Source organism: Dipodomys merriami, unplaced genomic scaffold (genome assembly GCF_024711535.1).
Source record: "Dipodomys merriami isolate MVZ:Mamm:240054 unplaced genomic scaffold, mDipMer1.0.p SCAF_19, whole genome shotgun sequence".
In the NCBI taxonomy this organism is placed as follows: Eukaryota; Metazoa; Chordata; class Mammalia; order Rodentia; family Heteromyidae; genus Dipodomys; species Dipodomys merriami.
The window spans coordinates 27,312,606-27,328,383 of record NW_027203270.1 but is presented as its reverse complement, the minus strand read 5'-3'; the positions used below and the strand labels follow the sequence as shown (position 1 = coordinate 27,328,383).

Sequence of the window (15,778 nt, the reverse complement as noted above, 5' to 3'; positions counted from 1 at the left end):
GGATTTAATGCCTTCTCCAAGGGCCGCAGATACTAAATGGCTAGTACAGCCATGTTCAGGGTGACCCTCAAGCACTTGCTGGACCTGCTGGGCCACCATAAAGAGCTGTGATGGCAAAGATCTTACTATTTTTTTCATTGTTGTTGTTCTGAGTAGGACACAGATAAGGGAACCCCAAACCTGCTGTCTTCCTAGAAAATGATGGCTTAGATCTTTTCTCCAGGTTAGCACCAGACAGAGAGGGAGGAAGAGAGGGAGAGGTTAAGACTGAGTAAAAAGGGGAGGGAGGGGAGTGAGAAAGAGGAGAGAGAGGGAAAACAAAACGCAGTGATCGACACCTTTATGGAGATGTTTAGAAACATTGGCATTTTACATTTTTTTTTTAAGAAAGATGTTCATATAAATGGTATCTTATGGCTTAAAAAGCATTGCCCCCCCTCCTGGGGGGGGGGAGGCTGGGAAGGTGGCTCGGTGGTAGAGTGCTTGCCTCCCATGCATGAGGCCCTGGGTTCGATTCCTCAGGACCACATAAACAGAAAAGGCCAGAAATGGTGTTGTGGCTCAAGCGGAAGAGTGCTAGCCTTGAGCAAAAGCAGCTCAGGGACAATACTCAGGCCCTGAGTTCAAGCCCCAGACCAGAAAAAATAATTGCCCAAGCAAACCCTCCAAGTATGATGTTCAACCTGAAAAGGATCACTCCAAGGAACACAGACTTTTCAATGTTGCCAAACAGGGCTGTTACTAGGGTGCGTGGGTTGCTCTCAGGAAGCTTGTGAATCAGACATGAACACGCTGACCAGATATTTCCAGCCAGCTGAGGAGCCAAAGGATTCATTTCCTATAAAAGACATTTGATTATAGTGTTGAAATAATGAGTGCATTCCAGACTTGCTTGTGCTAATTCTGACCCCGCAGCTCCGTGTCGGGAATACCCATTGCCTTAACCATACACATTCTCTCTCCTTTGCTCAACTAGCACATGGATGGAGCTACTCTCTTCTCTCTGGGAGATTTTTTTTCCTCCTGAATTTTAATATCCTTGTTTTCCTTTAAAGAGGACATTTACTTTTACCATATTTTAACTTTAATTTCAAACAAAAGAGCAGAGAAAATAGGATAAGCCTATTTAGGCAATAGGGTCATTTCTACCTAGTATCAGATACATTTCTCCATTGTTTGAGAAATGAAAATTATAGAAATTGATTACAAAAGCAGATAGTGTCTAAAACCTCCTAAGGATCTAACTAGGCCAAATACTGGTACTCATGCCTGTAATCCTGCCTACTCAGGAGGCTGAGATCTGATTGAGGTTTGAAGCCAACCTGGGCAGGAAAGTCTATGAGATTCTTATCTCCAATTAACTACCAAAAATCTGGAAGTAGAGCTGTAGCTCGAGTGGTAGGACCTGTAGCCTTGAGCAAAAAAAACCTAAAAGGTAACACCCAGGTCCTGAGTTCTAGCACTAATACTGGCACTAAAAATAAAAAATCTCATTGGCACCATCTTATTGCTTTTAAAAAACACCTTGGTGGATGTTATTCCTTGCATCATTTTCTATTTATTGGTGTAGAAGACTAGACACAAGGTGAGTCATATTACATCAGCAAAGATATTAAACCAAGGGAATTAAAACTGGAGAGTCTGTGCTGTTCACAAAGGGCTCAAGCACAGAGGAGACAAAAATGATGCCCTTGAGAACTAGAACCCAAAGTCATTGTCTTGTAGTCAGTCCAGTGCTGGTTCCATCATAACCCATTGCACTGCTGCCCATGACAGAGGGCAGGACTGAGGGGTAGAAGAACACATGCTGGATTTCTCATTGGCCATAGCTATGGACCGGGCCACCTTTCTTTCTGGGCTTAGTTTCTTTTCTTTCTTTCTTTCTTTTTCTTTTTTTAGTCCGGTCATGTGGCCTGAACTCTGGCCTGGGTGCTGTCCCTCAGCTCTTCAGCTCAAAGCTAGTGCTCTGCCACTTTAGCCACAGTGCCACTTCCAGCTTTTTTCTGTGTATGTGGTACTGAGGAATTGAACCCATGGCCTCATGCATGCAAGGCAAGCACTCTACCACTGAGCTACCTTCCCAGCCCTGGGCTTAGTTTCTTGATCTTTGATCTGAGAAAGGTGGCTAACTGCCAGCAAAACACCTTTCTAATGCATTTCTGGAGAGCGTGATAAGTGCTGATGGCATGAAGTCTCTTTGGATGGTTTTGCAGGAATAAACAACTTGAATGGACTACTTCGGAGGGTTGAAAACATCATTGACACGGGGGATTATTTCTAGTTTTGGAGATTATCTATCAGGAACTAAGGAAATCAAAGTAGTTGGAATTCAATATCCTTTTTATGGAGCCTTAATTGAGTCATTACACTCCTCTGTCCAGTGTTTTTCTCATTTCTCCCATGAGCTGTTAAGAGTAGTTACCTCATGGTTCTGTAGTAATGATTACCTGAGTTCATAACTCTTAACTGAAATTATTGATGGTCATGAATGAGACTACTATTAGAATCTAAAAGAGTCACTCAGAAAGAAAGGAGGAAAGAGATGATCGATGTAGATGGCAGATGCATGTGGAATATGACAGCAAACCCATAGTAATGGAAAATGAATGTGTTGTTTTAAAATGATGGACCTAAAGATACTGAGCCATCCAGATTGGCAAGCTAAGCATCCCTTATTATACTATAAAGCAGTTGCTTTGAATTCAGTGTACACCTCAGCTGGAGGTTTTATTAAAATGGGTTAAACTAAGCATGATGGCCCATGCCTACAACCCCAGTGCTTGGAAAGCTAAGGCAGGAGGATTGTGAGTTGAGGTTAGCCTGGCTTGGATTGAAAACCCTACATGAGAAACCAACCAATTAAAAGTAATTTGGAGTCTCAGATCCCACACTTGTTCCACCTCTGGAGATTCTAATGCAAAAGTCTGGGGCATGGCCCCCAGATCTGAATTTGTGATTACAGGTGAACACAGGGAAATCCTGGAGAGATGTCATGTAAAGAGTTGGCACTAACTGAGGGCTTTCTCCATCCCCCCGCCCTCTCTCTCTCTCTCTCTCTCTCTCTCTCTCTCTCTCAGGACCAGACCAGAGAGACATCATCAGAGATAATGTCACTTGCTTTTTTGCTCAGGGCTGATTTTCTGCCACTTGAGCCTTGCTTCCACTTCCGGATTTTTGTTGGCTATTTGGAGACAAAACTCTTGAGAATTTGTCTGCCTGGGCTGACTCTAGCCACTAACCACATCTCTCAGATCTCAGCCTCCTGAGTAGCTAGGATTATAGGCATGAACCACCAGTGCTTAGCCCTAACTGAACTCTCAAGGAGAAGTATCTAGACAGCAGTTGCTTGAGTTGACCCTGAGAGGCAAGAATGGGGACGCTGTGGGCCGGATGGTGGGGATTGGGGATGATGGAGAGGCAGTTAACAAATGAGAAGTGGAGAAGAGAGGCAGGCATATGGCTACCCCTGTTTAAACCATAAGTGGTATCAGAGTGAGTCAGCATGAAGAAAGACAAAAATATAGAAAAAAATATATAAATATATTCATTTGCGTAGAAATGTGTTTATGGCCCTCTTAGTGAGAGATAGAGATAGGATTTGTAATCAGGCTCTGGTGTGTTTTCTGGTGATTCATGATTGCCTTACAAGCTGTGTTTAAATTTTATATGTGTGTTCAGCCATTAGAAAGAATAATATTTTGTCATTTACAGGGAAATGAATGGTCCCGGAACAAATTATGTCAGGTGAGATAAGCCAAACTCAGAGAGACAAACTGCATATATTTTTCTCTCATATGTAGAAGCTAGATTTAAAATACACCAGGGCAGAATGTGATAAATCATACAGGACTCTATGCACTCAGATACAGTGAGACCAAAGGAGGATACTCTTAGGAGAGGAACAGAAAGGCACAATGCCTATGTGTATCTGATCATACGAAATAATATTTATTGAAATGAACTCTAGGAAATAGAAACAAGAGGTTTTTTTCCTTTTTGTTGTTTTTGTTTTGTTTTCTTTTGTTCTGTTTGTTCATTTATATGTCTTTGGGAATGTAAGGGAGGCACAAAAATGGAGGGATGAAGGGTGAACAAATACAGCAATGGCACTCACTGAACACTATGTTGAAAATGAACTATACAACTTGTGGGTGGGGAATGGGAGGGAAAACCTGAGAGAACAAAGGAAGGGGTGACATTGTCCCAAAAGGAAAACTCTTACCAGGCGCTGGTGGCTCACACCTGTAATCCTAGCTACTCAGGAGGTGGAGAACTGAGGATTGCATTTGAAGCCAGCTTGGACAGAAAAGTCCCCATGAGGCTTTTATCTCCAGTTACCCACTCAAAAGTAGAACTGTGGTTTGAAGTGGTAGAGCACTATCCTTGAGCAAAAGAGCTCAATGACAGTGTCCAGACTCTGAGTTCAAACCCCACGACTGACAAAAGAAAAAAATACTTTTTACCTTACTTATGTAATTGTAACCCCTCTGTACATTAACGTTATAATAACTAACAATTTTTTAAAAGAGAAAAATATGTATGTTCAATCTCTTCTTTCCTTACTATAGCTCCCTTTCTGATCCAATTGCTGAACTATATAAATCACCTGTAACTCTTTCCTGTGGCTGTAGTGGATACTGTTTTAGCTTTCTAATAAAATGCAGACTAAAAGGTTTCATCAAATGTATACAAGGTACTGCAAGTAGGTTTTGTATTTTCTTATACAAAGAAGACATGAGTAAAGTGTGCAGACCTTTGAGTGGCTAAATTCTCTCTTTATCTGCCTATCATAATTACTTAAAATATATATAGTTATTGTAAAGACGATGTACAGAAGGGTTAGAGTTGTATAAGTCAGGTATTAAGTAAATTTCTTTTTGAACAGTGTCACTCCCTCTCTAGCTCTCTCCTAGTTTTTTCCTTCAGTCTCAACCCAAAAGTTGTATAGTTCATTTTCAACATAGTGTCTAGTGAGTACCACTGCTGCATTTGGTCACCTTCTGTCCCTCCATTTCTGTGCCCCCCTTATCCTCTCAAAGACAGATAAACTAACAAGACAAAAGGTAAAGAAAACAAAAACAGCAACAAAGAAAAAAATCTTGTTTCCATTTCCTGGAGTTCATTTCAATAAATATTATTATATAGGATCATATGCACATAGCTATTGGACCTCTGTGATACTCTTCTAAGAATATTCTTCCTTGGTCTCACCATGTGAATGTCTAGAGACCTGTATAATTTATCATGTCCAAGTGTAGTTTTTTGTTGTTTTTGTTTTATTACTTTTACCATGCAGTGTGTTTGCTTGTAAATTTATAGGCACATTCTAGATACCACAAATGAGGGAAACAATGCAATCTATGTTAGTTGGAATCTGGATTACTTTGCTTAATATCATGAATGATTTTGCACCACTTGTAAGGAAATGGAAAGACTTAGAAACAATTGTATTAGAAAATGTTTATTCTGGAAGGCATGGGGATACTTTACTATGAAAGGGAGGAAGCTATCATTTCTTTCTTTCCCTCCTCCTCCTCCTCCTCCTCCTCCTCCTCCTCCTCCTCCTCCTTCCCCCTCCTCCTTCCCCCTCCTCCTTCCCCCTCCTCCTCCTCCTCCTCCTCCTCCTCCTCCTCCTCCTCTTCCTCCTCCTCCTCCTCCCCCCTCTTCTTCTTCCAATGGTAGGGCTTGAACTCTGGGCCTAGGCACTGTCCCTGAGAGCACTCTACCATTTGAGCCACAGTGCCACTTCTGGTTTTCTGGTGGTTAATTGGAGATAAGAGTCTCACAAACTTTCCTGCCTAGGCTGACTTTGAACCAAGATACTCAGATCTCAGCCTCCTGAGCAGCAAAGATTACAGACATGAGCCACCAGCGCCCGGCAGAGGATACCTTCTTTCTGGGATAAATTGAGAACAGCAACAACCCAAGTTTCACTTTTCATCCACAGAGGCTCCTCAACCTCCAATCAAAAGCTCAGGGTGGTTTGAGCAGCTTTGACCTCTTCCACTTGTCTTCCCAGGTAGTATTGATGGCATGATCCAGGAAGGATCCACCCGCCCAGAGCTGAATCACACAGCAAATTGGAAAGGACGTATGTGTGGCTTTTAATTGAATGACTAAGATGTGCTATCTACACTGCACCTTACTATGCCTTTTCCAAAACCTTGCCATCTTTGTGATGCCATTTAGCCTTTCCGGCCACACATTAGGCAAGGCCAACGTTGTGGCATCTCTTTTACTCGAGCTCATACACAGTCTGGGTTGAGACTCCCTTTCTTGAGGTTTCTGAGTCCAGGTTCTCGGCTCTGTCCATATTTCCATGCTGCTGGCTGAGATAGTATGCAATCAGATGCTGACTGGAGGTCCATAGATGAGGGAGGAAATTATGAGTAGGAAAGACATTATTGCAGCAGCCCTGCACTCCCTTTGCTTAGTGGAGGTCACTGTTTTGTTGAGAGCAAGTCAATTGCTGAGTTCAGCCATGTGAGTTTCTTTGACATAGGCATCAAGAATCAACTGATAATCTGATATGTACCCTAAGAGTGAACATGCCTTCTTGAGTAGATGAGGGCATGATCACAGGATCATGTTTTTCTTTCCTCTTCCTGCCCCCAAATTAAACATTATTATGATGCTGTAATCATGACTGGGCACCAAAATCCACGGAGAGGGGCTGGGAAGGTGGCTCAGTGGTAGAGCGTTTGCCTTGCATGCATGAGGCCTTGGGTTCGATTCCTCAGCACCACATAAGCAAAAAGAAAAAAGCCGGAAGTGGCGCTGTGGCTCAAGTGGTAGAGCGCTAGCTTTGAGCTGAATTGCTGAGGGACAGCGCCTAGGCCTAGAGTTCAGGCCCCACGACTGGACCAAAAAAAAAAAAAAATCCACGGAGATAGAACTTTAAAGTGAGATAATAATATCAAAATTGGGTCTGGGGTTGTAGCTGAATGCAAAGCCTATATAAAAATCCCAATTATGGAATGCTTTTCCATGGACAAAGCTATATTATATAAGCAATTTTATTTGATCTTTACAACTACCATGTGGAGAAGGCATAATTCTGTTTAACCAATAAAGTGATTAATCAGACAAAGGCTAAATGTTTTGGTCAGAGTCATGGTTACACTTTGGGCCTTTGAGCTATATTTTGCTATTATTTACGTTTAGTAATAATTGTCTTGTAGGGAATGATTTACCTACTCTGTGGCCTTAATAGGAAACTATGATAATAATTGGTATAAAAAATGTTGCTTGCTGACATTGGGATGGCTTCCTGCTTGCAAGTAGCCATTATTCACTATTGCTGTTCTGTGAAAGGTATGAAAATTAAGTCCAGTCCTCTTTGATGTATAGTTTGATGTATAGCAAGAATCTAAGCTATTGTCACCCATCAGGGATTGTGTCTTGAGAATTCCAGATCAAGTTCCCATTCCCTAAGAAACAGAGAGAGAAATAGCAAATATTTAATGAAAGGATACAGGATGGGCTGTGGCTTTCATATAATTTTGAAGAACTAACCCTAGATTCCCCTTCCCCCCAACTATGTCTGATCCTCATAAAAAGTACTTGAAGATGAGCCTGGTAGTTCACATTTTTTGAGACACAAACATTAGCTAGACATATTGGTGGTACACACCTCTAATCTCAGCACTTGGGAGATAGAGGAAGGAGAATCTTGAGTTCTAGGCCAGTCAGGGCTACCGAGACCCTGTCTTAAAAAATTCAAAAGAAAACTGGAACATGGACATCTTCAAAAATGTCTTAGAGGGAGATAAAGTATGTTATTATAGGAAATAATCGAGACAGCAGAGTTGAACAGAATCCAGACTCATGATTTTCTGGTAACTTTTCCATAAACATGAAAGATTTTTCCCAATTTATTCTCTTGCTGGATAGGCTTTATACCCAAAGAAGGTCAGAGCTTTTCACCTTCATGTGCTAATGTCCAAAAACAATACCAGAACTTGTCTGACTGGCTGTAAGGAAGCTCACAAGTAAACAAGACCTGAATAAACAAAAGAAAAAACCTGCCTGTCCATCACCAGTCTAGTCAAGCAATGTAGGCCATCTTCCTGAACGTTTACTAACCAGTTTCCATCCCTCTGACAAATGAAAAAATAATGTCGTTCCAGAGAAATGTCATTTATTGTCATACTGGTAAGAGCCACTTTGGAGGAAAGGAACAGAATGAAAGACTGTCTACCTATCCATGGGGACCCACTGTAGTAGCAAGAAACTAAGTACCTTAAGGGGCTGGGGGATTCTGAAACCTTTGTGGCAGGAGCATGTATTGGCCTCTCAGTCATGACTGTGGACCATTTTCATCACCTTGGAAGGTTAGGCTTTGGCAGATCTGGTGATGTAGCAAGGCTGCACGTGCTCATGAGATGAAATGACCTTCCCGTCCTTGATCTCCTTGGTGATGGTGTGTATTTTCACCAGGATCCGGGATGGGGGGCCGCAGGCTCTGCAGGGCTGGAGTATTCCATGAGGAACTGAGGATGAATAAACTGGGGCAGCAGTACACTCCACGGCTCTGGTCCTCTGGGACATATCTGCGGAAGGCTCACATTTGGTGGCACATGGCTTACAGGGAAACCTGAAGAGGGAAGAAAGATCAAACGTGTGTGTGTGTGTGTGTGTGTGTGTGTGTGTGTGTCTGTCTGTCTGTCTTCAACATTTATAACTCAGTCTGCATTTGTACTATTACTTTGAGCAAACAATTACTTCAAGAGCTTGTTCTCTAAGTGAGTTCTTTCTGGGGTGGTGAGCTTATTGTCACTTGAAAATGTCTTTACTTTTATAAAAGGATGTTGAATTAGACATGTGAACATGCTATTATTGGCATCTAGACTGGTGTCTAGAAAGGGGTGGAGGTTTTGACATGAGAAGAGAATCCCTCCAAAGGAGACCAGAGTTGTCTTGTTCTATTTTAGGGAAGTCACACTTTCATTTCAGTGGGGAAAAGTCAATAGTAGTGGCTAGAAATCTTCCTCTGGGAACCCATTTATTTCCCAGTAATTTTTATTTCTGTGTGTGTGTGTGTGTGTGTGTGTGTGTGTGTGTGTGTGTGTATGTGTGTGTGTGTGTGTGTGTGTGTGTGTGTGTGTGTGTGTTGGTACTATGGCTTGAACTCAGGACCTGGGTGCTGTTCCTTAGCTTTATTTGCTCAAGGTCAGCAGCACTCTACAGCTTGAACCACAGCTTCACTTTTGGCTTTTTGTTGGTTAATTGGAGATCAGAGTCTTACAGACTTTCCCATTCAGGGTGGCTTCAAACCATGATCCTCAGATCTCAGCCTCCTTGAGTACCTTTTCCAGTAATTTTTTTTAAACACTCAAAGAAGTGCAGCAACCTAAAAGTAATGAACTTGATGCCATGCTCTTCCAAACTACTTGGCTCCATCCATGACTTGGGTTTGGATCTGGTTATAATTGTAGGTCTCCTGATGGGCCTAGCTGGAGAGAGTAAGTGGCCACTTCTGCCCAGAACTCCCTCTCATTGGTGAGAAGATCCAAGTGCTGTCCCTTTGGTACCAGTGCCAATGAGACATGTGTGTGGCTGAGCACCTTCCTCATACAAATGGGTTATATTTTACATACTTGCCATCGGAGCTCTCCAGAAGGCTGCGGTACGTGGCAATCTCACACTCCAGCCGGGACTTGATGTCCAGCAGAATCTCATATTCTTGGCTCTGCCTTTCTGAAGCACTCCGGATCTCTGCCAGCTGAGCCTCCAGGTGATGAACCAGGCTCTGGATCTGGACCAGCAGGGCCGTGTAGCGAGCCTCTGTCTCCTCCATGATGCATTCCTGGGAATCTCTCTATCATGCAAGAAAGAGAGTAGATTTATAATGATAATGCCTTTAAGTTATGGGCTTGCATGATTTATTTTGCAATGAGTGCTAAGGGATCTCCCCACCTTTTGGTTACATCCTAACCAACCAAAGAAATCCCAAACCCAAACTGTCAGTTCTGCTAAGAACTGCTTTCTTTTGATCTCTTTTGTATCCTGTGTTGATGTATCTTCTCCTTTAACCAACTCTTAATCTCCTACCACACTTTTGAACTTACCAAAAAGTATTTTCACATTTACTGATGAGAATATTCCTTTGGACACTCAAGCATTAAAAACCCATCACCAGGACACCTCACTCCATGAGTGTTTGTCCCTTGAAAATGCAGTGAGCAGTGTTTAGCTATCAACATTACCCTCACTGGATCAGTTCCATCATTCCTAAAATATGAGAGCTGAGGCTTTGATGAGTCAAATTCTTTCCTGCTCTGTCATTCTGTGAGTCTGTGGATAATGGTGGAATTTTAGGTTCTAATAACTCAGTATTTGCATAATAATCCCTATTTTTATAGAGGGGGGAAGTACCAAAGTTCAGGAGGTTACACAAGTTGCCCAAAGTCACATGACAAGGTGACAAAATCAGCTTAGAGCAAGGTCTCGCTTACACCCTTTAGTGCAGGGCATGTGAGCAATTCCCTACTTCAGAGAGGCCGGGGCACAAGGCTGTGGAGTCTGAATTCTGGCTCAGACTCATTTCTTTTGAAACCTTAAGAAGGCTCCCAGATGCCTCAGGGTCTCCATGTGTTTCCATCTATAAAATAGATGGGATGGCACTGATTTCAGATTTGGCTTGGGAAAAATTACCTTAGCTCTTAGAACCTCTTCAGTCAAGCTGGTTAATAATCATACTCCCTCCTTCACAAGAGCGTTTCGTAATTCTAAAATGATAGCTCATAAAAACGCTTGGCACATAATAAAGTGTTCTTCCAGTGTTTCCCAAAATGTATTCCATGGATCATGATAACAATGAAATACTCTTACATTTTAAAAAAGGAGAGAGAGAGAAAAACAAATCCATAGTTAAGTTCTAGAATGTTGAACACCATATCCCTTCTTCATGAGGAGTCATGGAATAGATCAGCTTATTAAAGTCAGGAAAGGATCTTGTTGACCCCTTGTTTAATTCACCATTTCCCATATTCGTTTGACCATAAAGTCCTTTTCCAGCCATAGACCCTTTTAACAGAGGACCTGTTGTTCTGAGGGACACAGTTTGGGAAACACTGTAACACACAGGCATCAAGGGCCAGGGCCCTTGGTGCTAGGCTAGGCTTAGGTCTGCCTCCTGAGTACCATTCGGTGCTGGGCCTGCAGTTCAACCTCCAGAGCGGCCACAGTGCGCCTCAGTTCTATGAGCTCCTTCTGGCTGTCTTGCTGTTGTTGAGAGCTGCTCACCACTTGCTGATTCAGATCCTCCATCTGAAACACAGAGAGGGCAGGTATTTGGGAAGGAAGCGTGACTGGTTAAAAAGGCACCCTGGAAATGCTTACTGTTTTCGACTTTTCTACCTTCCCCACCTGTGCATTGAACCACTGTTCTATGTCTCTGCGGTTGGTCTCCATGATGGACTCATATCGACATCTCATTTCTTGTAGAATTTGGTTTAGGTCCACAGAAGGGGCAGCGGTTACTTCAATGTTGAGTCTGTCTCCAAGCTGGCACTGTAAAGAACTGATGTCCTACGGAAGGAAAAAAAGTGTCAACTTAGTTACCAAATGAAGATGAACCTTTTGAGGTCTCCTTGCAATCTTACAGCAATAATTCAGCTTAGTAGTGTCTGAAGCACAGCCCACCATACAAGGGTGTTTATGGAGATGACGTGGGGATTTAAGATGATTTCAGTTATGATGCTGTGTGTAAATATGTGCAGATTTAAAAGAAATTGATGAATGGGATCAATGCCCTGAAATTCTTAGACCGTTTCTAGGGATGGGAGGAAGCAGCCTCAAGGTAAGACTTACCACCTCCATGGTGATGTCTTCTCTCTATGAGAGACAACGGTGATATGGTCTCTCTCTATGAGAGACCATAGCACTGGTGATGTCCAATTGGGCTTGTGATTTACCTTGGACCCATTGGTCAACAAAACAGTAGGAAATAAGTGAGGACAGAAAATTGGGACAATGACAATATGCCTTGTGAAGGTTAAAACGTGTTTGTGACTTTAAGTATCATTATCTCACAATACTGTGACATTTGTGAAATTTATGTAATCACTTAATCTCAATAAAAATTATTTAAAAAATTAGGACAATGGAGGGATTTCTGTCCACATGGCTCTAGAAACTGTTTGTAGTCAATGGATTTGAGCTACATTGAACCAGTAGTCCGGGAAGCAGTGGTAGGAGGAAGGCCAATACCCAAAGGAGCATCTAGCAGGAAAGCCCTTTGTCATGGACAACACAAAGGACCTGATGAAGGTGAAGGCTTAGCTTGCATGGATGCTCTTGGCCTCCTCTTTCTCTAACCTCTTGGTGGTTGTTTTTCAGGCAGAGGAGCTCCTCCTTCAGAGACTGGACTCGGGCCTCCAGGTCAGCCTTGTTTAGGGTCAGCACACCCAGGATCTGCTGCAGGGCTTTGGCATCTGCCTCCACAAGCTGGTGTAGGGACACCTCAGCTTCATAACTTTAAAAAGCCAGATATGGAGAGAAAGGCATCAAAAAGTAGATGTTATAAACCAAGCCAGGCAGCGTTTCCTTCTGTATTCCTCCCTGCCCCACCCAGTCCGGGTCTTTCATTTTCAGTGTCTTTCAGTGGATGGTTTTATTTTCTTTAGAGATAACAGCACCGGATCATTATCTGGCAGAGCAATGCTACCTTGCTATTCTTTGAGGTGAAGGTTTTTTTTTTTGCTATGTAAGAAGGGCTTTATATAAAAGATTTGGAAATTCATGTTGATGTTCTGATCTATCTTCTATTAGTTGGATATCTTTGGATTAAGTGACTTTCTTGTTAAAGCCAGTTTTCTTGTCTTAAGTGAGGAAACAATGTATTATCCCTACCTAGTTTAGAGATAATATATGGGTAATCAGAAGGGTCGACATGTGAACAAGTAGAGGTACAGTGTTCATGTGAGGGTTCTTCAGCTTTTTTAAAAATTGGATTTGAAGGTCTTTTCTAGACCAGTGCCAATGTGCTATACCACAGGAGGCTAAGTGACTATGGAGATATTCTTATTGGGAGTGTTTAGGCTAGACTCAGAATGAATTCTGTGCAGATCCTGGGTGTGTTGTGGTGGTATTGGGTGAGCTTACTTGGCTCTCATGTCATCTGCAGCCAGTTTGGTGTTGTCAATTTGTGAGACCAGCCTGGAATTTTCAGCCTTGGTACACAAGATCTAGAATTAAGAAAGTGTACACACAAATGAGACAAACACCAGGATTTCTTTCTTTCTTTCTTTCTTTTTTAGAACCCATGGCTTTGTGTGTGTGTGTGTGTGTTTCAATTTAAGAGGGAAGGCTGGTTAGATTTTTCTTGAATCTTGTGAAACTTTGGAGAATCTGAGTTCTCACGATTTCCCTGAGAGTTCAGCAAATGTTTATTAAAAAAACCCATGTGTATGCTTTTTTTCATTAAAATATATGACCTAATATACCATAATCTATTAGAATGGAGCTCCATAATAGCAGAGACATTTTTAGTTCATCAATATTTTCCCAGAGCTTAAAACAATGTCTAGAATATTGTTGTTAGTACTCAGTAAATATTTACTGAATGAATAAATCCCAATAAATGGCCGGAGATTGCTCTAAATAGGAAAATTAATGTTTGGTGTGTGAACAAGCTACTTAAATAATGTGAAGATGATAAAATGAGCATAAAAGGAAAAAAATATAGTAATGGTTGCAGCATGGCTAAAAATGAAACTGTTTAGAAACTTCACAAAATTTATTTGCTTGAAACTGTCTTTAATTTTTCACTTTTAATTTTTTTGTCAGTGTAGGGCTTGAACTCAGGGCCTGAGAACTGTCCTTAAGCTCTTCAGCTCGAGCCACAGTGCCACTTGCAGTTTTTTGATAGTTAATTGGAGATAAGAGTCTTCTGGACTTTCCTGCCCGGGCTAGCTTCAAATCATGACCCTCAGACCTCAGCCTTCTAAGTACTTAGGATTATGGGTGTGAGCCACCAGCACCCAGCTGTCTCTAAATTTTTATTAACACAACAGTAGCCTGTTTTGATGCTGTTATCTAGTTCTAATAGAGTATATTTCTGGGAAAAATTAAAGGAAAAATTATAAACTCTGCACGTGCATTTAAGATGAAAATTTCAAGAGGTTTTTTTTCTTAAATCTTTTCTTTCAGCATAAAAGTTACTAGAAATACTAACACTTATTAAGCACCCATTATGTGGAGGTCATTGGTTTGCAACTTGACCAAGTAGATTGCCAAGAGTCTTACCTTCTGCTGGAGTTCCTCAATGGTGGCATAGTAGGACAGGTAATTGGGACATAAGATGGGGAGTTCTTTGTTGCCCTCCTCCTGAATTTTACCCTCCAGTTCAGCATTCTCTTGTTCCAGCATCCGCACCTTTTCTAGGTAGCTAGCAAGGCGGTCATTTAAAATCTGCATGGTCTCTCTCTCATGACTATTGATACCTTCACTACACCAGCTATAGTCATCCAACGAGGCCCGGCCATTGAAGTTGCTCATCAGGTACATGGGGATGTGTCGGAGGCATGGAACAGGTTGGCAGCGTTGGTCCTGAGGAATTCTCTGAACATCTCCAGTTCGCTGGCAGCTGGTGACTTCAGCATTGCTGTGATGGCAGACATGGTGAGAAGAGATGGTCCTCAAATTTGTAATTCCAGAGCAGTTTGGGGATGGGGTTGAAGACACAGTCATGGTGCAGCCCTGGGTATCCATGTGTGTGCTCACCTTCAGTGTGTTTGCAGTCTGTGGTCACAAGCTCAAGCTCTTGCAGCTGGGCCACAATTCCAAGGCTGGGTCCTTTTCCTCTTTGAAGTACTTATATAGCCTTCCTTCTAGATGCTGTCACAAGAAGGGGGGGTGGTGGTGTTTTCCTTTCTAATGTTTATATCGAATCCCATGGGAACATCTCATTAGTCTGCTTTTTACTTGCCTAAGAAGAGTTATTTGTCTCATAAAAATATGCATATAGGCGGTTACTAAGTGATTACCCATTGCAACTACCACTTGTCATCAGGTCTAGAGCTTCCCATTCTGCCTTCAAAAGGCGCTGTCAACTGCATCCATTATTAAGCAGGTGTGAGTAGATTAAATCCTTGTTGACCTCTCTACCTGACTTCCGGCTTGACCATGAATGAGACCATCCTTCTCCTTTCTTCTCTAGAAAAGGGAAATGAATTCATATCGAATAATTATTGGTGAACTTAGTGATCAGTATTTTACTTCATTCTGCCCAGTTGGGTTCATGTTTACTCTTAAGACATGGTGAGTATGGATTAAAGAGGCTCATCATTTTAATGGTAATTACCTTTAAAATCTACGTTTTAGCTTTCCAGGTAGGGTTTGAAGGCTAACAAGGCATTTATGAGAAAAGATTTTGATTGTCCTAAGCCCACATTTTATAGCCTGTTTTAGTGGTTGGTGTTTGCTTGTGATATTACACAAGCCTCTACTTTGTCATGGTGCTAGATTTTATTTGCTGACTAAATTTGATTGTTTGAAAGGTATGTATGTCCCTTCTAAGGGATACTGAGCATTTCAGCATGTTTTTATTTTAAACATGATTCTGATCCTTTATGAAGATTCTGGGAAAGAATTATTTCCTTGCATTTTGCAGATGTGCTGTTCACATCTGCAGTGTCTGGATAATGTCTTCAGATGGCCTGTGGTCCAGAGGTGCTGAGCCTTTAAGAGTAGGGCCTAGTGGGAGCAAGTTCTGTCACTCAGGGTATATCCTTGAAGGGACTATTGGAACTAAAGCCCCTTCTTCTCCCCCCCC

The 15,778-nt window shown here is 42.0% G+C and overlaps 1 protein-coding gene across 1 annotated transcript; it reads right to left on the bottom strand.

Moving 5' to 3' along the window:
* Window positions 1-8,334: 8,334 nt before the first annotated feature.
* Window positions 8,335-14,715, bottom strand: Krt39 (keratin 39). Its single transcript, XM_070026921.1, has 7 exons — window positions 14,251-14,715; window positions 13,108-13,190; window positions 12,322-12,478; window positions 11,371-11,532; window positions 11,146-11,271; window positions 9,600-9,820; window positions 8,335-8,596 (listed from the first exon to the last, which is right to left on the bottom strand). The coding sequence occupies exons 1-7, from the start codon at window positions 14,713-14,715 to the stop codon at window positions 8,335-8,337; spliced, it is 1,476 nt and encodes a 491-aa protein (XP_069883022.1).
* Between the last annotated feature and the right edge of the window lie 1,063 nt (window positions 14,716-15,778).